This window comes from Marmota flaviventris, chromosome 11, assembly GCF_047511675.1.
Source record: "Marmota flaviventris isolate mMarFla1 chromosome 11, mMarFla1.hap1, whole genome shotgun sequence".
Classification (NCBI taxonomy): domain Eukaryota; kingdom Metazoa; phylum Chordata; class Mammalia; order Rodentia; family Sciuridae; genus Marmota; species Marmota flaviventris.
The window spans coordinates 6,535,724-6,560,213 of record NC_092508.1 but is presented as its reverse complement, the minus strand read 5'-3'; the positions used below and the strand labels follow the sequence as shown (position 1 = coordinate 6,560,213).

At 51.0% G+C, this 24,490-nt stretch overlaps 1 protein-coding gene across 1 annotated transcript in view; it reads left to right on the top strand.

The window, feature by feature from the left end:
- Positions 1 to 2,354: 2,354 nt before the first annotated feature.
- Inpp5d (inositol polyphosphate-5-phosphatase D) overlaps positions 2,355 to 24,490 on the top strand; it is a 109,724-nt gene continuing 87,588 nt past the window's right edge. Inside the window, exons 1-2 of the mRNA XM_071619534.1 lie at positions 2,355 to 2,575; positions 19,043 to 19,106. Of these exons, the coding sequence (XP_071475635.1) occupies positions 2,442 to 2,575; positions 19,043 to 19,106 (198 nt within the window). The 5' untranslated portion in view covers positions 2,355 to 2,441. The remainder of the gene's footprint in view (positions 2,576 to 19,042; positions 19,107 to 24,490) is intronic.

Genomic DNA, 24,490 nt, shown 5'->3' with positions numbered 1-24,490 from the left:
TGGGGAAGCACAGAGGCCAGAAGAGCTCTGTGGGCTCGGTGTGAACAGGCTCTGCAGAGCCACACAGTGCTGCAGATTGCAGAGCTGCTGCCCTGAGCCCCGGCCAGGCGCGAAACCAGAGGAGGGGTGCACTGGACAATAAAACCCAGAGGAGCTGACTTCTGGATCCAAATGGGAACAGAAAGCAGGGACATCAAGAAGGCCCTCCATGTGCACCAGTTGGATATCAAGTATAGGCGTGATTAGCTCCTCTCTGGCCATTCATCTAAATCTTGATTGACAAATATTCATGGTTCCAGAAATTTTAGAACACTTTCTCATCAGATTCTTTATATAGACACGAACGTTGCAAAAACTATTTCCCCAGGCTCCGCCCACCTTAAGGGCCACTCTGATCTAGATGCTGGGGTGGTCTGAACTGGGGGCTGAAGGCAGGGGGGTGAGGAAGTTGACCATGTTAGATGGCTCAGGCAATTGGGTGGGAAAGGAAGTGAAGAGGGATGGACCTTAAAAATTAGGAAAGTGTGAACGTCACCTGTGTGTCATGTGTGTCACGCTTGCATCTGGTGAGCTTGCTGAGTTGAAAGGCAAAGAAAGCGGGATGACAGTGTGAGGGGCAGGGCAGGAAGCTGGGCATGGAGGGAAGGCATCTACGTGTGGCACTGCCTTGTGGCGGGATCTCTAGAGGTGAGCCGGGCAAGGCCCAAGGGGCCAAGACTGCAGGTGGAGCCTCCTACTGGACCCCGGAGGTTGTGGGAGTCATTGGGGAAGTGAGGGGACGTGTGCAAGGACACATGAGGGGCACTTGGAATGAGCAGAAATTTCCTAGGAGAGAGGCATGAGGTGTGGGTGGAAATGCCGTAGGGGAACAGAGGGCCTCCCCAGGGCCGCGGTAGAGCCAGAGGCCACAGGGCCAAGTTGGTGAGGGAAGGCCAGAGTGAGGCCAGCTCTGACTTCTGCCGTGTCCCTGTGCCTGGCCCAGGGCCTGGCCAGAGTACTTTTCTGGCTCTCAGACTCGTCTGTTGTGAGTGGGCTGGAGGTGGGAGACTCGGGGCTCCTAGTCTGGAACAACCACAGCACAGCTCGCCGCAGGCCCTGGCTCAGGAGCTCCTTTCAGAGCTGAGCCCTCAAGTCAGAGAAGAGGAAAACGAGGCTGAGAGTGACAAGAAGCTCCACCAGCCTCTTCCAGCTTGAATATAGGGGGCTGCCAGGCTGAGGCCCCTGGAGGGAGTCTGTTGTTATGCCCCGGGTCTGGGGTAGGAGTGAGGCCACCGTCTGTGTAATAGGTCAGCATTTGCCCCTGCACCCTTGGTTAGCCTGACCCAAGGACTGAAGGCACTCAGCTCTGGGCCCTAGGGAAAGTGTCCACCTCAGAGCCCTCAGAAACCTGCTGGTACTGAATGGTGACCCACAGAGGTAGCTACCCTGTGGCTATGCCCACTGCGAAGTATGCACCATCTGATGGGCCACCCTGGACTCTACTGTGATGCCAGAGTCAGAAGGAGTATCGTCCCTGGCCCAGTGGCCAGCTAGCCCCATGAGAAGCCCAGAGGGGAAACCCTGCCTGCACTGGACCTGTGGACAGTCCATGCCCTGAGCCCCCCAGGCTCCCTGTGGGTCTTCACGCCAGGTGCAGTCACCAGGGCAGCATAGCCCTTGGAGAATGGGTCACCTCCAGGGACCGAGGGCAACAGAGTCACAGGACTATCCCTGGGCCCTCAGAGTCCTCGGCACTGGGAGCCAACATTCTCCCAACACCCAGGTATAGGTGTCCCGATGCTTATGAGTCTCCAGTGGGCAGGGACCAGGTTTGACTCTATGTCTCCATTTTGCTCATTTTAGGGTCAGGCCTCAGTCCAAGTCCAGAAACTCTGCCCTTTGGGTATGTTGGAGGGTGGGCAGGGAGGTGAAAAGCCCAAGGGTAGACCGGGAGGTTCAGGGATCTGACCAGGGCACGACCATCCCACGTGGGCAGCAGCACAGGCCTCGGTATGGCTGCTGCGTTGGCCCGTCCACAACCACTAGGCCACACTCCTTTAGAAGCAGCCAGGGATGCGCTGAGCTGAAGGAACTGCTACTTCCCCCACGCAGGACTGTCGCTAATTCTGGGTGCGTCTGGAAGCTGAGTCCCATGATGGGGAAAGGCAAGGGCCAGAGAGGGAGAAGGAGGGGCTGCAGACCGTGGCTGGACGGGTGTGAAGGTGGACGCCGGGGCCTCTCTCTCTCTCTGTCGGTTTCTGTAATGAGGAAGTTCTCTGCCGCTCAGTTTCCTTTCCCTCACTGAGTGCTTGAAACAGGAAGTTAGTCAGTTAAGCTGGTGGCAGCAACAGAGGCGACTGAGAGGGGACGGTGGCAGGTCTGAGCACAGGGCCCTCAGTCGCCCTCGGTGGTGTGTTAGTCCTGGGGGTGGAGGCCGGCCTGCCCGGAGGCCCACACCCGCCATGGTCCCCGCCTGGAACCATGGCAACATCACCCGCTCCAAGGCGGAGGAGCTGCTCTCCAGGGCGGGCAAGGACGGGAGCTTCCTGGTGCGTGCCAGCGAGTCCATCCCCCGGGCGTTCGCACTCTGCGTGCTGTGAGTATGCCACCCTCTTCCCGGGTCCTCGGCGGGCACAGAGACCCGAGGGGTGACTTTGGAAGGCGAAGCTAGCCGGGGGCTGGCCCTGGATGGGTTGTTCTCCCATTGCAGGACGGAGTGGCCTGTCTGGCACGCTGCCGTCCAGTTTGTGGGGTGGTCCAGCCGAGGCCCACCTGGGCTTGGCCTTGGAGTTCAGGGAGCCCGTCTGGCGGCAAGGTCGGCAGTGCTGGAACTCTCAGAGCCACTCTGCGCCGGGTCCCACGACTCAGCTGCCCATGAACTGTGGTGCTGGGGACGTCCTCGGGCTCCAGAGGCAGGAGAAGGGGGTCTGGGTTCTTTGAGCCAAGAACTCGGGGCTCCGTGGTAGTGGGAGTTAGGCAGCAGTTCACCAGCTAGGTGTGAGTCCAAGATGCCCAGCTCAGAAGCCCTCCTGCACCCAAGCAGTGGGTCTGAAGGGAGCTGCCGTCTGGGGAGCCGAGAGCCTGGGTGGGTTTCAGTTCACCCAGCAGTGACGTTTTGTCCCCAAGAGGAGAGGAGGTCACCCTCATCCCAGCAAATCGCTCCTCTCATGTGAACCCTCTCTTCTTCCCTGGCACTCAGCTGTGTCCCCACCCATTTGGTCAACACCCCCAACAGCTCACTGCCCCCCACCCTTCCCCCCGTCTGGCTTGTGCTGTGGCTGAAAGTGCCAGTTGTCCTGACAAGAGAGCAACCACTTGCTGAAAGTTCCTTTTTAACAACCCCTTCTTGCCCGATGTCCAAGGGAGGCCCTCGCCCCTGCAGCGCTGTGGTCTAACCACGTCCCCCTCTTGGGCCGCAGGCAGTGCCTGGGTGCAGTCAGGAAGGGTGTGTCCACCCAGACACTTCAGGTAGCATCCCTGGGCCAGCAGGAAGGCCCCCTCAAGCAGCTAGAGCCTGCCTGCCTCCAGGCAGGGGGAAGTGGGTGACTGACCACAGCCCTGTTCTGAGCCCTGCTCACGCGGGGACCTGCTGTGCTCAGCGTTTACTGGCTGGTGTCATCCTCAAGACAACTGAAGTGCAGGCCCTCTGCCCTGCAGATGGGGAAACTGAGGTCCGGGCAGGTTAAGTGAGTGGTGACAGTTACCCAAGATCATCTACGCCCAGAGACTGCAGCTAGACCACCAGACTGTGCTGCCACCCTTCCGGCCCCCAGCTGGACATGAGACCAGCCCAGGCTCACAGCCACCCTGCCCTGTTGGGTCGGCAGTCAGCAGCTGCCCCTCTGAAGGCTGACTGCCCGCCCCCCACCCCCACACTTCAGAAGGTCACAGCAGCCAGGACCTCCAGATGGCACTGCCCTATAGGGACTCACCAATGAAGGGGCCTTAGAAATGACTGAGCTTGGCCTGACTCTGCGGGCCCATGTGACACCCTTGGCCAAAAGTGACTGTTCGGTGTTGGCTATGTCCCCAACATACAGGCTATCTCATTATGCTTCACATTAGTCCTGTGACCCCCCCCCCCAGGAGTATGCTTAGGTTGCAGGGGTGGAACCTCAGTCTCTCTGACTCTAAGCCATGAGCATCTTAAAGTCTAGGTGGCGGCAAGTGGACCCAGAGCCCAAGAGGCCTCCAAGAGCCTCTAGGCCGGGGGCCCCTGACTCGAAGGGGACAGACTGCTCAGAGAGGTTGAGCCAGAGGTTGGCCATGCTGGCAGCGAGGATCCAGGCCTAGGTCCTGTGGTGCTACCCCTGCTTCTCCTCCCTCAGAGTCAAGGCCCTGAGCAGAGGCACCTTAAGGAGGTGCCCATGGTGCCACCTAACGATGCCACCACCTACTAACCCCAGCCTGGACAGCTCCTCAGTCTCCCTGGCCCTCATCCCAAGCTCAGGGCTCCCCTCTCTGCTCTGCTCTGTCAGGGAAGCCACTGTGGGCTGTGGGTAGACATAGGCCAGCAAGCCTTCCAACCCTGAGAAACCCTGTAGGACTCTCACCCTTGATTTTGCCAATTAAGGAAACTTGAAAGTCAGGCACAGTGGCACATGCCTGTAATCCCTGTGGTTTGGGAGGCTGAGACAGGAGGATCACCTCAGCAACTCATCAAGGCACTAAGGACTTAACAAGACTCTGTCTCAAAATAAAACATAAAAGGGGGGGGGGGGCTGGGAGTGATATTGTCAAATTATATTGCTATATTGGTGCATGTATGAATCTGTAACAACAAATTCCATCAAATATGTACAACTATAATGCCACCCATTAAAAATTGTGGAGGAAAAAGGAGGAGGTGCTGGGGATGTGGCTCCGTGGTTAAGCAACCCTGAGTTCAATCCCTAGTGCCAAAAATAAAAAATAAATAAATAGACTTGAAAACCAAAACTAAATAAATAAGTAAATGACAACTGTCATCTTCCACCACCTCAGTGTATGACATGAAGCAACTTTAAACATCAAAAAGGCAGGAAGGACATACTCTTTTAATTTTTTTTCTTTTTTTTTTTTTAATTTTAAGCCAGTCCTTTTAAAGCAGAGACTTAACTTCCTGAAAAACAAACTACATCCTTACTTTTCCCTGATCCCTGGGGACTGGTGGAAGCCTGGCCCCTCACTATCCTGGTCCCTAACCAATGACAGGGACCTCCACTGAGGCCCAGGCAGGAGCCACAGGGCAGAGATGGGGTACAGGGCAGCTGGGCTTTCCTTGGTTGCAGAAGTAATGGTCTGTGCACCCAGCTGTCGTCCTGGCTTCCAGCCAGGCTGTGGGGACCCAGGTCATGGTCAGGGCCCTCTAACAACCCTACTTGCAAAGTGAACCACAGCCAAGCACAGTGGCACACGCCTGTAATCCCAGTGACTCAGGAGATGGAGGCAGGAGGATCCCATGTTCGAGGCCACCCTCACAACTTATTGGGACACTGTATTGAGATTTAAATTTTTTAAAGTGAGCCAAAACTGTAGAAGAGAGCCACAGATACTCACTTTTTTGCTCTGGAAATGTCTATGTCGAGAAGGACCACATGTCCCACCACCAGGGCACCCAGGCCTCCTCCTGCCTGGGCCCCAGCAAGCTTCTCCCTGGCCCCTCTGGTGAGTGAGAGGGCAGCTTAGGACCTCCGCCTGCTCGGTTCGGTGCGTTTGGGCTCCAGGCCCGGAGGGCAGCCTTGCCGGAAGAGCCTCCATGCTTAGGAGAGAGGGTGGGATTTGACCAAGATGGAACTTAGGGATGCGGGGAGACACCGAAAGGCAAGATGGCAGTTCAGTGCTACGCCTGTGGCTTAGGAGCGCACATTCACCTGGTGCCCTTTATTTCCTTAAAGGGGTCAGCCCTGTCACCTACCCAGGAGGAAAAACTTTGGCCTCCCCTCTGCTGCTCAGAAAGTCCTGCTTTAGTGGGAGCCTGCGTTGCTCCTTGGGTCCCAGAGGACTGGCACAGGGAGACCTGGCAGAGGTCCAACCCTGCAGCCTTGTGAAAGGGGCTTGGAGCGTGAGGGGTGGCAGGTTCTTCTGGTGGGGCCTGTGTTACCCTCACTGGTCCCACCCACGGTCAGCCCTACTCCAGGGAGTCTGGGAGCCCTGGAGAGGAGGGGCCATGGCCTATCGTGGATGGAGGACTTTAAGAGGCCATCCCTTTTGTGACCTTCTTTATAATGTCGGGGCCAGCACACCTATCAAGCACATTCAGGGATGGGGCTCCACCAGTGCAGGGCCCATGGGCAGCAGGGTGACCTCCTCTTGCCCAGGCTGCTCAGATGGAGCTGGAACAGTGGCCCAGTATTGTCACAGTGCAATCTCTCCTCCCTGAAAAAGCAACCAGGGCCCAGAGTAAGCCCACGTTCAACCAGGTCAGTTGGCTACTGTCCATTTGGAGCTGCCCATTTGGCCGTACGAAGAACCACTCAGGAAAGAGTCGTCCTCCCTCACGGGGAAGGAAAGCCACGTGGCTGGCTTTGGCTCTGAATCCAGCGCCTGCTCCAGCCAGCTGAGGCAGGGAAGCCCTGGGGTTTCCCTCAGCACATGGCCTTCCACAGGCCACTCAGGCATGACAACAGGGTGAGCTTCCTCCTGGGGACAAACTACCAGATAGCCTTGGACTTGGTGGCTTTGTCAGCACAGCAGGAAAGACAAAAAAGCTCAGAAGGACATTCATCACCAGAATGCTATTTGGGGAAGCGTTCTCCTTGTTTGGAATAGTGTGGAAAGGCCCTGGAGCCAGCAGACCCCAAACCTGCCCTGCTAACGCGTGGCGAGGCCCGCTCTGTGTGCCACAGAAGACTGGTGGGGCTTACCTTGTGCCAGGGACCGTTGCAGGCTCTTCATGTGCACTAGCTCATTTAACACCCTCAGGACCTTCAGAGGAAGTAGTGCAATGCCCACCCAAGAGATGGGAAACCGCTGCACCGAGAGGTCCTGGGACGAGGTGGGTTGACAGGACTCATAAATGTCAGGGCCAGGACTTGCATCCCGCTGTTCTGGGGAGAAAGACAGAGGAGCCTGGCAGGTGGAGAGACGGGTGGGGCGAGGGGAGAGAGAAGGCCTGGAGAACCATAGAGTGGGGACTTGAGGGGACAGAAGTGTCCAGCAGAGGTGCTGAGCCATGACCTGTGGTGTGAGTGGGTGTGCAGCTATCTCCCTTCCTCCAGTCTCCTCCAAGCCTTTCATAAAATTGACATGCTCACTAATTACTTTTGTGAAAATGCAACAAGGCGCAGTTCCGCGTGGGGTATGTGCAGCAAGTGGGAAGAAAGGCTGGCACAGAAGGAACCAGGGCTAGAGACCCTGGGGCTCCTGAAACCTGTTTACATAAGAAAAAAGGCCAAAAGGCTTTGTCTGCAAATGGCTCTTCTGAGTTTTATTTCTGCGTGCCTAACCAGGAGGGAGCTATATGCCAATGAAGGCCTATGTACTCCACTCAATTGTATCATCCCTGTGAAGTGACTCAGAACAACCCTGTTACGATCGAGTGGCTCCAGGTGCTCTGTGCCCATGCCCAGCAGCACCCCAGAGCAATTCTTCTAGGTGGGAGTAGGCGCTGGCGTGTTTTACACATTTGCCTGCCTGGTGGGTTAAATCACCTGTGCACAGACACCAATAGTTCATTTTGCTTGAATGATTCCATTTCCCTGGGGCATGAAGCCCTGCATCATAATGAAAGGTGGTCCTCCTAGCCAGACCTTCCTGTCCCCGAGACACAGTGACAGGAGCTCTGTATTCCTTCTAGTTCATGCCAAGCCATGCAGTCCTGAGGAGCAAAGGCTCTGGAGTTGCCTAAATCTGATGAGACAGTATTTCCATAATTCTTCCCCCCCCCCTTTTTTGTACTGGGAATTAAACCCAGGGGTCTCTCAACCACTGAGTCATATCCCCAGATTCTTTTTTATATTTTATTTGGGGACATGGTCTCATTAAGTTGCTTAGGGCCTCACTAAATTGCTGAGACTGGCTTTGAACTTGCAATCCCCATGCCTCAGGTTCACTTGTTGCTGGGATTACAGGCATGAGCCATCGCACCCAGCAGTATTTGCACAACTCTGAGCTTCCTGACAAGCTAGTATCCTCACAGTGAACTCATTGGGTTAGATTCTTAAATGAAGATATAATTCACATACCGGAAAACGACCCTTCCCACACTAGCATGCAATGCAGTGCTTTTTAGTACAATCACAATGTTGTGCCACCAACACAATCATCCAACTTCAGAACATTCTTACTACTCAAAAAGAATCCCTGCGCCCATTAGCAGTCATTCCCCTCCCCCTCCCTCAACCCCTGGAAACAGCTAATCTACTTTCTGCCTGTACAGATTTGCCTATTCTGGGCACTTTATACATATTGAATTATATAATGTGTGGCCTTTGGTCTCTGGACCTGCTCACTTGGCGTAATGCTTTGAAGTTCCTCTTGTAGCACAAATCAGTCCTGTGGCTAACAATCCATGGTGCGGATGTACCATGTTTTATTTCTCCATTCATCAGTCTAGAGATGTCTGGTTTGTTCGCACTTTTGGGCTACGGTGAATCATGCTGCTATGAACATTCATGGACAGTTTTCTGTGTGGATGTGCATTTGCATCAGCCTTGGGCCAGTGCCCAGGAGTGGAGTCGCTGGGTCCGGTGGTGGTTTGGGGTTTGACGTTTTGAGGCGCTGCTGGACTGTTTTCCACAACTGCTCCACTTGACATTCTCACCAGCCACGGGTGAGGCTGTTTCTCCACATCCTCCCCAGCACTTGTTTTTATCTCTCCTTTTGGTTATTGCCATCGTAGTGGGCATGAGGTGGCAAGTTATTGTGGTTTTAATTTGCATTTCCGTAATTAATGATGTTGAGCATCTTTTTGTGTGTATTGGCCATGTGTATCTTATTTGGAGAAATGTTGATTCATATTCTTTGCACCTTGAGAAATGGAGGTATTTGTCTTTCTGCTGTCATTTTGTTAGGCTATCGAGAGGACAGGATGGGATGATGTGGGCAACACCACGGCTGGGCACATGGCAGGCACCCACTGAATACTTTGCATCTATAAAAATACTGTTGGGCATTATTTTTTATGAAATAAAAATTGAGGAATGTCATCTCAGAATCAGAGAAGTAGAGGATCCATTTGTGAAGAACGTTCCACAGCAGGAGAGAGGAGAAGTGGCCAAGCGTCACTTCTGGGACTTCCTGGAGGCCTCCGGGAGACTCTGAGCTGTCATGTGGGGCCTCCTCAGAGGAAGCGCTCAAAGAGATTGAGGCAGGAAGAGGACTTGAATGACGCATGCCCTAGCTGCTGGGCCAGGGTGGAGTGCCTGGGAGCCTGAGGGAGGGAGGACTCTGGGCAGGGGCCTGAGAAAGAGCACCCAGTGGACCAGGGGAACAAAGGCAAAATCAAGGAGAAAGTCGGGTCATCTTAACACCATGGGGTTCCCAGTTGAGGAGGAAGTGCTGGGGTGCTGAACTCCTACAGCCCTGAAGAAGCTAGACAGAGCACAGAATGTTCCCTGAGAGTTCCACTCTCACAGAACAGCAGCAGCAGAGCTGTGCCCCTTGGGAAAAGAGGGTTTAGCAGGTGGGGAGGTGGCGGAGCTTGTGACAGGCATGGGCCAGATTCTCTGTGCTCTGAGTCCAGCCTGCCATCTTGAGTGTCTCCTGTGCTTGATACATGCTGGGTCTCCACTAATTTAAAAAAAAACATCATATTACCCAGTACCAGGGACTCCATCCATTTGGGTGCAAAGACCAACTGTATACACCCAAAAGACCAGTTGGGCCAGCCAGCTAGGAGCGTGCTCTGCAGAGAAGAGCCTCTTCTGCCTGGGCCCTGCTGCCGTCAGTGGCCAAGTAGGAATAGATGGATCTCTGATAAACAGTGCAGCCTTCTTTTGGGCAAATTTAAAGCAGAAAAATCATCACCCCATCACCAAGCAACTAACATGAACCTTGTTAATTTGTTAGCGTGTCTTCTCATTCTGTCCCTCTCCTCATATATGTGTATTATCTCCATTTTACATACACATGTTATGCACATGCAATATTTAGACATGTCATTGGAGGCTGAGGTTTCTGGCAGCATCAGCATTTTCCTGCTGAGTTAGGATTTCTTTCTAACTATCACATTTGATGGCTGTATAGAGTTCTGTTACACAATGTGGCATACTTTACGAAATGATTCTTCTGTTGTCAGACATTGAAGTTATCCTCAATGTCTCACTGTTATAAATATGACAACGGTGAAGGTCTTTGTGCAAAAATGCTATATACATTTCTGGTTATAGATTCCCAGGGTTGGAAATACTGTGTCAAAGGACAGAAGCATTTTAAGACATGTGTGTGTGCAAATACACCCGCGTGAGTCTTGTACTAGGGTTCAAACCCAGGGGTGCTCCACCACTGAGCGACACCCCCGACCTTTTAAATTTTTATTTTAAGACAGGGACTTACTAAGTTTCCCTGGCTGATCTCAAACTTGCAATCCTCCTGCCTCAGCCTGGGTCTACAAGGGTGTGTCACTGCCTCTTGACAAATTGCTTTCTAGAGATGTGTTCCAATTTATGCTCCAGCAAACAATACAAGAGTGCCCACCTCATTCCAACGTCTGTGTTCTGCATATTTTCACTTTGAAAAATATTGCTAAGCTGTGGGATGACAGGTAGTTGGTGTTCATGTTGACTCTCACTTGATAGGTTACTGAACTTCCTAATTCCTCTTTGCCATTTCTCTTTCCTAATTTCTCTTTGCCATTCCTCTTTGCCTAATTTCTCTTTGCCATTTTTGTTTCTAGTCAAGTTGTGCACTTTCCATTAGCTGCTTACATGAGTTGTTTGTATCACCTTTGTTGCAAATATTTTCACTATGGTTTGCTTTTCTATTTCAGATTTTTTGACATTCAGAGATGGTAAAATTTTGTAAAGTCTGTAGATTTTTTCTTTCATGATTTCTCTCTTTGCCTTTTCAATGCAGAGAATTCCTCTGCACACAGAAATTCACTTGTTTTTTCCTGGGGGAGACAGGAGGGTAAAGACAGGCCCCTGGGGTTAACAGACTCGGCTAAAAGATGGTTCTCCAGCAGTTTGCTGAACCCCTGTTTCCTCATCTGAAAAGCAGGGCTAAGAATACCTGTGTCCTAGGTCTGGGTGGACTGAATGGAAATGAATATTGTGTGCTTGCTTAGCACAGGGCTTGCAAACACACACGGAGTGACTAGGAGCTGTTCTCTCTCTCTCTCTCTGTGTGTGTGTGTGTGTGTGTGTGTGTGTTTACCTTGAACCTCTTAATCTCGCTGGAATTAGTTACATGAATGGTATAAGATAAAGACTCACATGTGTTTTTTCTCAAGTAACTACCTTCCCCCAAACACCTCTGACTGAATAATTTATTCCTTTCCCTTGGAGACTCCTTTAAAAAAAAAAAAAAAAAATATATATATATATATATATAAAGCCTTTTGTGTCTCTTTCTTTCCTGTTTATCCTGTTGCATGTAACATATCAAATGTATCACTACAATTTTACAAAATAGTTCATTTTAAGATTTTCAAATGTACTCTTTTCAGGTATTCTTCTGGGTGAACCAGATAATAATTGTGTCAAGCTGGTGTGGGGGGGGAAGGAATTAGCATAACTACTTTAGACTAGTTTTAGACTGGCATGAAATCCAAATGCAATTTGTAAAAAGTACCATTTTAGTAATATTCTCTCTTCTTAATGATACATATGATTATCTCTAGGATTTATATTTTGTGATTTTTTTCCTATAGGTCCTGCATATTTCTTGTTATGGTTACTTCTGGCTACTTTGTATTTTTGTCACTATGGTGAATGACACTTTTTCCCCTGTAGATATTGGTTAATGGTAACTTACAACCTATAGGAAAGATTTTATAAATTTGTCTTTTATAATATCAATTTACCCATGATGGTTATTTCAAACTGCTTTTCAGTTCCTTCTTCTTTCTTTTCTTTTTTTTCTTCAAATATTTTTAGTTGTAGATGGACACAATACCTTCACTTTATTTATTTGTTTTTAATGTGGTGCTGAGGATCAAACCCAGTGCCTTGCATGTGCTAGGCAAACACTTGACCACTTAGCTAAAACCACAGCCTCTCTTCTATCTTTTCTTGATAAACTCTTATATCATCTATAAACTATGATCATTTTTTAGTCTCATCCAAATATTTACAACTGTAATTCAGATTTCATAATTTATTACATTGCCCTGTATTTATAAGATAATACCATGGATAATGTTGAAAAGTTCTGTGACAATCACACATGGCATTGCCTAGGAGGGACTGATACAGTTCCTGGACCATAGAGAGGATTGCATTAAAGTGAGTTGTGTTTAAAGTTAAAGTCAGTTGTGCATTAAAGTTTGTTGTGTTAAAGAGGGAGCTGTCTTTTCTAAGTTTCACAGAGTTCTGAAAAACTGAGCATTGAATTTCACCAAATGTCTATTGTGATGACATTAAATAGACAAATGCCCTTTTTCATTTATAGGCATAATAACTTCATTTGTGAACTTTCTAATATCAAACTATTTTTGCATTTTAAAAATAAATTCTTCATGATGATAATATTTTTTTTTTTTGCATTCTGAATTTCATTTAGGGTTTGTACATATATATTCATTCGTGAGATTGGTTTATATGCTTTGGGGCATGTCATGGTGGAATAGTCATGTAAGGTTTATAAAATATCCTGGAGCCATTTGTAGAATATCATCATTATCTGATTTTTGAAAATTAAAAAAAAAATGCTGACAAAACCACTTCTTCTAACAATCATTTAGAGAGATAATTCTTTAGTATTTTCTTCCATTTCTTTTTTGGTGTTGATAAGCCTTGCCTATTTCTTTGCATGTCATCTTTGATCAGTTATATTGTAATGTGCAGAGGACAATCCATTGGTTAAGGTTTCCAGGTTTTCTTATGCACAGTTTTCTATTATGGTAATTTATCTTTTATTGCTTCTGTCATCTTCCTTTCTGCATTTCTAATTTTGGGTGCGGTGGCCAGGATCCCAGCAGGAAGTGGTGGCATATTCAAAAGAGATGGAATGGTGAGCAGCCGGCTGTCGACCTGGGAAGGCTTTCTGCCCCCTTGACCTGAGGTCTCAGGGGAGGAAGGTGTGTCACCAAGTCCAGCATGACTGCAGCTGTGACACAGGCCACCTGGCTTAGCTGTGGTCTCCCGAGAAGGAATTTGGCTGCTGCTGATCTGCAGCAGGCAGGATGGGCTCAGGGGAACAAATACCCCACCTGTCCCTCCCATTGGCTAAACCAGGGTGAAGCAGCCCCTGGGATGGAGATGGTGTACGCAGGGCAGGTGGAAATGACTTAGAGTGGGTGTTTCTTTCCTTTGTTCTGTTTGTCAGAAGTTTATCCACTTAGTTTTCAAGTCACATGCTCTTAAGTTCATTTACCTATTCTTTTTTTTTTTTTCTGCTTACATCTGTGTTGTTGTTTGGGGTCTGGGGATTGGATAAGGGTGAGGGCACCCCCACCCAGCTACATTCCAGCCTGGTATTGCATTTAAAAAATGGCCTGTGTCCTCTCAGGAAGCCTTCTTGCATGCTGGAGGAACGTGGTCTGGCTTGTATTTCTCACCTCCCTCTTATTTTAAAGCTGCTCTGTCTTTTCCCTCTCGAGGGCTTTCTCAAACTCTTTCTTCCTCCTTCACTTTCTCTGCTCCTGTGCTGCGCGTCCTGCCTCCCTGGTATTTGTTCTGCGCTTTATCTCAGTTTTCACCTGGAGTCTTCTGCCTTTGGACATGCAGTCGTCTCTTAAATCTGACATTTTGCAAATTGAACCATTTTTTTAAAGGTTGATTTGAAGGATGATTTTTTTTTAAGAACAATGGTTCCGTTTAAGATGGAGACAGCTCCTTGGAACTCTTAGAAAGATGGGGCCCTTTCTTTTGAGCGACGATATGTTTTCATAGTCTGATGATTTTTCTTTTCTGAAAAGATTTCTGCCCAAATTTTCTTACCAAACATAAAAAGAAGGAGAGGAGACCCCAACCCAAGATTCACCTTCTGGAGAGGCAATTGAGGGGATGGTGGGACACACAGAAGGTGGGCTCCCTCCGGGAGTCTCATTCCTTGGTCTTTGCTTTGTGCAACTTTAGGACAAAGGGCCACCCCCAGGGGGCGGGTGCTCCAGCAGCACATGCCCACTCACCCACCTCTCACCCTCGGTCCTCCTTTTGCTCTTTCTCCTGGGGCGGGGCCAGGGGGGCAAATCAGCAACTAATGGTCTTTTGTTTTCTTTTTTTTTTTTTTCTTTTGGTACCAGCGACTGAACCCAGAGGTGCTTCACCACTGAGCCACAGCTCCAGCCCTTTTTAAATATTTTATTTAGAGACAGGGTCTCACTGAGTTGCTGAGGGCCTCGCTAAGTTGCTGTGGATGAGTTTGAACTTTCAATCCTCCTGCCTCAGCCTCCCAAGCTGCTGGGATTATAGGCATGCGCCACCGTGCCCAGCTAATAACGGCCCCTTCTAACTCATCAATTTCAGCACCCTGGCTTCCCAGAACTGAAGGACATTTTCTCTTATGTCTACACTGGTTAAATGGCTTTTTGAATGCAGACTTTCCAGCCCACCCCATCTTTCCCAGAAATGTGCACCATTCAGCCAAGAAAAAGAGAAAATACACGCAAAAAGCGTTAGAAATTAGAAATGATGCTAGTAAGAGTCACAGAGGGATTGAAAAGCAATTATAGGAGCACAGTGAGCAGATGGGCGGACGAGACCAAACACCACCAAGACGCTTGAATCTTAGTTTGCTCTCTGTGTCTCTGTGGGGCTCGCCATGTGAAGGGTGTTTCTGGGCGTGGCCGGCAGTGTTCACCTAGGGCTAATCCTACAGAAACAGGGGTGCTCATCTGAAAGAATGAATCAAACCCCGGTTGTTTCTTCCCACTCCCCGGTGCCTGTCCACTCGTACTGCACTAAAACTCTCAGTGGCTCCTCAGGGTGGAAGGGGCACCTTCCCACCTCTTCTCCAGATCAGCACCGGGCAAGCACCGGCTCCTCAGCACTTAGAGGGAGCCACACAGGACATCTGCTCTGAGTCCTCCTTCATTTAGGGAAGGGACAATGCCACTAGGAGCAGAAGGGAGAGCTGTCACCTGACCTGGATCCCCAGTAGGACCCCCATATTCTTGAAAAGTGACCCAGTCACTCAGAGAAGTTGCGACCAAAAGCATTAGATCAACCAACTCACCAAACCACCAGAGGAGCTGGGAAAGGGTTGGGCAGACCTGTGGCCTCTAAAGAGAATGAGCGTGTTGTTCAGATGGTGGCCCAGGGCTGTGGTGGTCAAACACTATTTAGTTGTGGAATCTTTGCTTTAAATATTTTGCCTGTAAGATTGTGTGTGTGTGTGTGTGTGTGTGTGTGTGCTATGCATGTGGGCACAGGTGTGTGTTACCACTTGAGTATGCATGCACTGTGCTGTACATATTTAGGCCTAGGATATGTGTGAGCAAGTGTGTGCATATGGGCACTGTGTTGTGTGTGTGCCCATGTGTGGATATCTGAGGGCATATAAGGATCCAGGGTGAAATGCAGCTGCTGGTGGGGGAGGGAGGCCAGGTTCCCTGGGGAGACTCCAGCACCCCGTGGAATGCAGTTGGGACCTACTGCTCTCCTGAGGGGTGGTGGTTGTGTGGGACTGTATGTTTTCCTTGAAGATCTAAACTGACTCCCCCAAGCACAGAGCGAAAGACCTGCATTAACCAGGCAGGTCATCGGCATCTGCTGAGATGACCCCTCTAAGGGGAGAGCATCTTCTCTTCCCTGTGGTACCAGCTTTTGATTCTGACCTGCCTCAGGGATATGGGCTGTTTCCTTGTCTCGGTGTTTCAAGAACATCTTTGAAAAGGCCAGAAAGCCTGGTCTGCTGCTCTTGCGTGCACTGGAGGGGCTTTCCTGTTCTGAGTGGCTGCTTCTGTGTCCCCGTGACTCCCTGCTCTCTCTTCCTGTCTGCCAGCTGGTGCTTTGCGCTGGCCCGAGCTCTTCCCTAGTTAGCTGCCCTCTGCCCAGTGACAGTCCTCACCCTCCCTCATTTGTTTATCTGCAGGAGGAAGCTCAGAGCCCTGAAAGATAAGGCACTGGCTGGGTGGAGCTGGCCTCTGGCTTTGTCTGAGAGGCTCTGTGTGCAAAGGGGATGAGTCCTGGTTCATGGGGATGGGGTGAGGCGCCAGAGTGGGGGAGTTCTCGGTGTCCCAGGGATGTCTCTGGGAGGTGAGTGACATCAGACCAGAGATTCTTCCTTGCTGTCTCTGATACAAGACAGTGTGGCTCTGAAGACAGGATGGGGCAGAAAGATGGGCACTAAAGGGGTGGGAGAGAGAGAGAGAGACAGAAGAAATTTTCCTGGGCAGAATAAAGAAACATGTGGAAGTGAAATTTTCCAAAACATTGCTCAGATTTTTCCTTAAGCATTCATTGGTTCAAAGTCATAAAATTAAAGATTATAAAATTTGCCACATAACATTGTAAAACTTCCACACAGCTAAAAAACAAACAAACAGTAAATACTGTCAAAATAACTCCATCCAGGCACTGTGGTGCACATGGTAATCCCAGCGGCTCAGAAGGCTGAGGCAGGAGGATCTCAAGTCAAAAGCCTGCCTCAGCCACTTAGCAAAGCCCTAAGCAACTCAGCCAGACCCTGTCTCAAAAAAAAAAAAAAAAAAATTAAAAGGGTTGGGGATGTGACTGAGTGGTTAAGCACCCCTGGGTTCAATCATGGAGAACAACAACAACAAACTTCAAAATATACTCTAGCATAGATCAAAAATCAAAGTCATATAAATGAAAGATGATACATAAAAGTGAGACAAAACATGAAAAGGAATTCACAGAAAAAGAAATAGAAACAACCACAGAGGAGAACATGCTGAACCTTTCTCATAAAGACAAGCAAATTAAAGCAAGCTGTCATTTTCTTTCACCTCTTAGACTTGCAAAGATTTAGAAGTCTGATAACAGTCAGTTGGCAGGGTGTGGGGACACAGACACTTTCAAATCCGGTTAGTAAGAGAAAAAAATAATACCAAGTGCATTGGAAGATAGTAGGTAGCCTCTGTCAAAACATAAAGTGCCCATGTCCTTTAGCCCAGCAGTCTCCTCCTAGTGATTTAACAACAAGCACTAATAAGCATCCATCATGCTGTGCTCAGCCTGGCCAGGTACTGTTCTGAGTGCTCTCCACACATGAGCTTGTCCAATCTACACAGCAACAGGTACATGTTATGTTATTGTCATCTCCATCTAACTGATGAGGAAACTAAAATGATGTGTTCACCCAGGTACACAAAGATGGAGGGGTAGAGATGTTCACTGCAGTTTTATTTATAACAGCAAAAATCTAGAAATAACTACCTATCTATCACCAGAGTCTGGCCAAACACATAGCCACATATCCACGTGGTGGAACATGATAAGAAGGATAAAAACCCATTTCTCTCTCTCTTAGCTCACATGAGAAGACCTCTAAGATATTTTTTTCTTTTGGTAAAAAAGCAAATTTCAGAAGAACATATATAGTATGATTTTATATGCATCTTTTAAAGATATGTACATATAAGCTTGTGTGCATGTTTAAGAGTTCTGGAACATTTTACAAACAGGAGTAGTAAATCCAAGAAATGGATCTCATGGGATTGGGGAGGAGATGTATTTTTCATTTCGTTTCTTTCTCTATGCTTTTTTTCAACTAAGGTACAATCAAGTTAAATAATAATATATGTAAATGTTTGGTGGAGTGTGTGGCCCACAGGAGGGACTAAGTGAAACTTCTACAAGGAAGCATTGCCTTCATGGCAGAGACTGGCCCCTGCTTAAGGGATCTGCAAGCATAGCAAATTTTCAAAGTTCCAAGAGCCCCAGTGGGAGAAATGGGGAGAGATTTTGTTGGGAGAGGGAATAGACCAGTGGCTTCAAGGAAGAGTCCAGATAGCAATGGCATTCCCCCAACCTCCAGTAGACTGCCGGGCTCGGCCAAGGGTCAATGGACTCCTGTGGCCATCATGGCTGCCAGGCTCCTTTAGGTTAGGGACCACCCACCATGTGCCCCTCTAACAGGGCACTTGAGCTAGAACTAACTCCCTCTTCTACTCAAAATTTCCAGGAAAGTAAAAAGTACCTTCTCTTCCCCCTCCCCCCTGAGCCAAAGAAGGTGGACTTTCTAGAAAGAGAAGGGAGTCTGGGGTGTTCAGTACTCAGAAACAACCTTAAGTTTCTTTTTTTTTTTTTTCTTTTTTCTTTTTTTTAAGAGAGAGAGAGAGAGAATTTTTTAATATTTATTTTTTAGTTTTCAGCAGACACAACATCTTTGTTTGTATGTGGTGCTGGGGATCGAACCCGGGCCGCATGCATGCCAGGCGAGCGCGCTACCGCTTGAGCCACATCCCCAGCCCCATACAACCTTAAGTTTCATCCCCCAGCTGCTGGGGCAAATCTGGGTCTCTGAAGGGACGGTGACCAACCTCTAGGAAAAGAAAACCATGGGGCAGAGTGTCCAGGGAAGGGGGAGAGGGTTAGCCAGGGGAGAGGTTGACACTAAGAGAGCATGGCTTTGTCCCTCATGGTCCCCTGCTGCCTGCCTGAGACCCATTCACTTTGACCCCACCTTGCTCCGCCCCCTGGGAGTCTTAGTTCTTCTTCAGACACCCCTCTTGCTCCATTCTCATGGTCAGCATGGCAGCTAAGAGGTTGGGGCGGCCCTTCCAGATAGTGCACACCTTCAGATTGACCCCATAGCTGTCAGCATGGAAGTTAACCGTGTGTCCATGCCCAAACGACCCCCTCGCCCTTCCCAGATGCTCCTTGTATGTTGTGGGGGTGAGCAAGTGTCCATTCATGACTGCTCGGTGTCAGAGTTTGTCACCAGCTCAGAGGACTCTCGGCCCTAAAGTTTGGAGACTTTGTGGGCAGACTCTTCAACCTCCATCAGGGAGTTCAGTGACTAGGAAACTGGATTTTCCTGCTTGGGTTCTAATGAAGTCTTTGATCTATTTCAGGTATCGGAACTGTGTTTACACTTACAGAATTCTGCCCAATGACGATGACAAATTCACCGTTCAGGTAAGTCCCTTGTGAATCTGGAAATCTAGACCTGACTTGAGCCTATACTGGCAGAGAAAGAGAGAAGAGGAAGAGGAAGAAGAAAGCCCATGCCCCGAGTATGTAAGGGCCTAGCTGAGCCTGTCCTCCTCCAAAGCACATGGGTGGCTTAGCAGTAAAGGTGACCCTGCTCTGAGATGCGACAGAGCAGGCATGCCAGAGGTTAGTTGTGTGCAAGAGGGTGAGAAGTACCTGAGGGAAAGGGGACGCCCAGAAACACAGGAAAAGTGTTCCTGGTTTTCTTTAGTTCTCTCAAAGGAATGAGCGGAGATGGTCTGGGAAGGGGGGACTGGGGTGCACTTGCAGGAAGCCTGCAAGAGTCACACGTCGCAGCCCTCGAAGAGTGCTGTTGCGAGCGCTCTGCTGCTCAACACCGATGCTCGTGGCACCTGCTCTCGCCACGGGAAGGCTGGTGCTCCAAACTTTCAGCTGAATTTTACAAAGAAAAATCAACTGCACCCATCCACCCGGGAAGTGTGGGGAGACCACCCTAAGCACAGTTTGTGGGGTAACAGTGGAGGCTTTGTTCGACCGCAGTGTGTGATAACGGAGTGCTGTGGAAGTCAGGGAAGTTATTTTTATCTGGCTGCATCAAGAGAACATGGGGGTGAGAGAAAGAAGGAGGCAACGGTCTCAGTGACCTCAGTGGGGGTGGGGTGGGGGTGTGCAAGTCCTCAGGGACCATGGTAAGAGGCCCAGCAACCAGCAGCACACAGCCATGCCAGAGCAGAGCCGCAGGCCCAGACGAGGGTCTGGAGGAGGTTCCTTGAAAAGAAAGTGGAAGCAGAAGTGGGAGGGGGCGAGGGGGAGGGGGAGAGGTAGGGCACAACTGCTGGTTCTAAACTCCAGGGGATGATTCCCCTTTCAGGACGCAGTGTAGACACAGAGCTGCACTCAAGGGCCAGAGAATAGCGGTCCCTGGGGCAAAGAGACCCAGAAATGTGTCAAGAGGGAGGGGAAGATTCGGGGAGCAGGCCTCTCAGGGTGACTGATTATGGGGACCAAAGGAATCACTTCAACCAGCCGCTTAGTCCAGAGGGTGGGACCCTAAGGGGTTGGAACCAGCCCTGGGGGACACAGAGCTGCCTTCTGGGAGGCAGGGTCTGCTCGCTGCCGGGCCTCACAGACGGGCAGGTGTGGCTCAAGCAGAAGCGCTCTCCCCGATGGAAGTCAGGCTGAGCACTGCGCTCCTTGGTCATTGCTGCGTGTGTGTCCCCACCTTGGGACTGGTGAGGACACCATGCCACTGGAAGGTCTCCGGCTGGTCCTTGGTGGAAGTCACCAGGAGCATGTGTCAGCAGGCCGAGGGTGGGACTGTCCTTTCGGGTATTTGGAACCTTTGTCTCCGATGCGTGCCCCTCACCTGCCAGGGTGCCCGGGGTGGGGCTGGCCCAAGGGAGCCTGCTTGGGGCAGGCAGTGGGCCTCATGGTCTACCACACTGTTTGAGTCGGGGACCCGTGAACTTCGCCAGCAGGTTGGCATCCTTCCTGGGTGGTTTCCTGAGAGGACGCAGCTCTCTTAAGTTAAAAGTCGGTCAGCGCCTTTGATCTTTTTCCCCTTGTGGTTTACTCTATTCCTTCAAAGTGAAGAAAACTTTACGTATGACTGGGAAAGACGTGACTCTGTGGCTTCTCGAGCAGGGTCGGTACCAGGGCTTCTGACACAGACTCCGTCTGGAGGCTGTGCCCCTGATTCCTCACGTTCCTGCTCTGGTGCTTCCTGTGACGCTGTGAATCGTCACGAGTCCTGCTTCGGCTTTGAAACCCGGAGCCTCACCAGGCCTTGGGGTTGTAAGAAACAGACTCACTTGGCTAAGGCGTGCGCCGGGCTGTGGCCTGGGTGGAGACGTGCACAGCAAGAAGGCCACTCAGAAGGCCTTCAGCTCGGGGCCAGAGGACACGGGCCCTGTCCAGGTTCCACCTCTGTGACTCAGCTCGTCTCTGTGGGTTTGCTCCTCTCCTCCGGCAGGCTCCCTTTCAGTTCCTGGTCCCCTGGGAGTCTGATTGGCTCAGCCCCAAGGGTTCCCTTCCTGGGCCATGAGCCTGTGAAGGACTTGGCTGTCTGGGAGCAGGTGTCTGCCTACCATTGGAAGATGGGGACAGAATCTTGGGGACAGGGCCTGGCTCCCTAAGGCCACCTCATCAGGGCAATGGGCAGGCAGTTTTCACAGAAGGCACGTGGGCCTGCTGGACAAATCTACTCCTTGCCTGTGACCTCTTAGGTAGCCAGCACCAAGTAACTAAGGAACCCGGGGCCTAGGTAGTCTGAAGAAGTTTCCACCTTAAAGACTGCACCTTCCTATAAAAACACACCTCCTGAAATAAATGACAGATGTCCTCTGAGGAGTGACCCTGCCCCCGTAAGCCAAGCCTGAGGCCCCCCCGAGACGCCCTCGGCCGTCCTTGAGCACTGCAAGTTCTAACTCAAGTTCCTCTTTTCATATTGAGGTAAACCCTCGCGCTCTTTCCTGAGCTTAGCCACAGTTTCTAAATAACTCATTCCTTACACCTCAGTCTGTTTGGTGCCACCAGAATGTGAGGCTGCCCAAAGAAGCAGCCACTGACCTGAAACCTTTCCTAGGGAAGGCCCGAAGCCCCCACTGCCTCAGCTCTTCCCATGCAGCAGGCGGGGCGGGGGGGAGGGGGGGCTCCTTTTTGTCAAAAAACAAAGACACACTCCATCTTCCTTCTTTGCAGAGCTACAGCTGAAGGCAGGCTACCCCTCATGGCCCACGGTGGCCCTACATCAGGGTGGGGTGTGACCCCAGCTCTCTGGGATCCTTCCTTCGCTCCAGCTTCCACGGACTCACAAAAGTCAGAGACGGGAAGGATACAGACCAGAACCCCACCCAACCCTCTTGTGTAAATGTGAATGTCTCAGAATTGGGGCTCACACCAGATCTGCATATCCCCCCCTCCAAAAGAAAAGCCTTCTTTATGCAGCTCAGGATGTGCTCCTAAGCCTGGCTGAGGGCTGGAATCCCCTGGGCAAGGGCAAGGACAGGCCAGGACTCCACCCGGAGGGTGAGGAGGCAGGGCCTGTGGCCTGTCAATGCTGGGTCCTTTTCCTTCCCAGGTGGGAGTGATACTTGCCCCGATGGGAGCCGGCCAGCACCTAGGGCAGCAGACCTCCCTCCCTAGCCGGGGACTGGCTGCAATCCAGATTTCCAGCCATGTGGCTTTGCTTCTGCCACTGTAAGTAGGAATGCCAACCTGCCCCACCTGTGCCAGGTGCTGTGGATTCTGGGAGAGGAGGAGGTGACACACCCACCCCCCAGGGGCATGGGCTGCCCTGGAGCTGCTGCCCCCGCCCCTTGCTGCCTTATTACTGGAAAGAGAGGGCAGCAGCAGCAGCCTCCAACACACACGAGTCAGTTCCACCTGCCGCCAGGTGAGAGCAGGGGAAGGAAAGAAGACAGGGAAGGGAAGGAGGGGGAAAGACAGCAGGGCTGGCTGCCAGGGGAGGGGGACAGGTGACCTAGAAGATTCTAGGCAGTGCCACTGGGGGAAGGGGTGAGTTCCCTGAAGCCCTCCCTTGGCTCTGCTCTCTGGGCTGTGGACCCCCAGGCTTCAGTGGCTGTGGAACTGTGAAGCAGCTCTTCTACCCCTGCGGGGGCCCTCAGACCTGGAGAACCTTCTGGACAGGGGCCTATGCCACATCCCCAGGCCTGGGCAGCTCTCTGAGCACTGCACGAGGCAAGGGCCAGGCAGGACGGCTCAGCCCCTCAGGCCCCCGTTTCCCACACCCGAGAGCCCGAACCCTCTCCCGGGCTGGGAAGGGAAGTGACTCTCCCCCTGGGGAAGTGGCACGGGGTGGGTTCCTGACTCCAGAGTGGCTGCTAGGCTGCCACTGCCTTCCAAGTGACGCTGCTCCCTGTGAGTTTGAGGCGGGAGGAGCAGTCCCAAGCTGCAGCAGGGCTGAGAGAGCCCACAGGCTCAGAGCGGCCTTCAAAAGTGTTACAAGCACAGCTGTCCAAGCTGCTCGGCAACTGAAGCCCGCGGGGCCTGAGGCTCCACCCTGCACCCTGCCAGCCCTTGCTCCCCTTCCAGCTCCTTCCTGCCAAGAAGAACACAGCAGAAGATAAAGCCTGCCCGTGACCCCCATCACGTGGAAGATCTCTGTGAACTTCTGCTTTTGAGGCTGAGATTGCATCCAGGGTCCTGAGGGGAGGTTGAATTCCAGGCAGGAGCACCTGCAGGTTTCATGCACCTGTAGAAGAAAAGGGGCGTTTGAAATGATCAAGCTCATAGACTATTGTCCATCCACAGGATTCTTTCCCTATTTAGAAGAAAAACCCAGGGGCTGCAGCAGTCCGAGCTGTAAAGAGGAGACTCATGATTCCAGTTCCCGGTGGTGGTGGTGGTGGTCAAAAGCCTGGCTTTTGGAGAGGGAAACAGAACAGCAAGCCGCTCCCCCGGGGTCCCGAGGTGCACTTGAGCCATTGTTATTATGCTCAGGAAGCGGGTGGCAGCAGTTATTGTTCTGAGTGGTCACCCCGTGAAGTAAAGATTCCGTCTGAGCCGCCAGGCAAAGGATGTGGCTCGTCCACACACTTCCTGAGGTTGCACAAGGAGGTGAGCTGAGAGGCTCAGAGAAGGCCCACAAGGTCACAGGCAGAGGGTCCCTCTACGTCATGACTGCCACTTTCTAGGTGCCTACTTTATACTTTTTTCCTACAACAGAAAACAGACAGTTCTGCTTTGTGAGCCTCTGAGTATCCTAAAGCCTCTTGCAGCTGCCTTCATGCTCCAAAGGGGACTTGATGGATGTGAGACTCTCTGGGCCAGCATCGCTCCACATTCTATAGAGGCCTCCTGCTGCGGCCTTTGGGAACTCAGTAGGACTGAGTCCCACGGCCAACTGAGGCCTTGAACTGGCTCCGCTAGAGGGAAGCAGTTTTGTCTTTTTCTGCTTTGAAGCTGGTGGGAATTCTTTTCTTTTCCATCCCGTCATTTTCCTCCTGTTGCCAAGGCCGGGATTGGGCTCCGCTGACTCACTGGGCAAACTCAGAGCTTTCTTTGACTCAAAAGGCTTTTCTTCCGTCTGGTCTCTGAGTGAGCTTGTGTCCCACCTTGTCTCGTCTGCTCTCATTTTCTGACCTTCTGAGCACACATGCCTTTGTGACATGCAGACTCTGCCGTTCTCTCGTGTGGCTGCAGGATATGTGGTCCTTTTCTAAGTGTTTTAGAGAAGTCTGGAGATTTTTGTCCCCTCTACCTCCCAGTGACCATCTCCTTTTTTCTCCCCATCCCCCTGCCATCTTGTTCCTGCTTCTCCCTGTTCCAGAGCCTTCTGAGCCACCTTGCCCTCGATGGTGGGCCTGTTTCTTTGGTTGTTGCTGTGG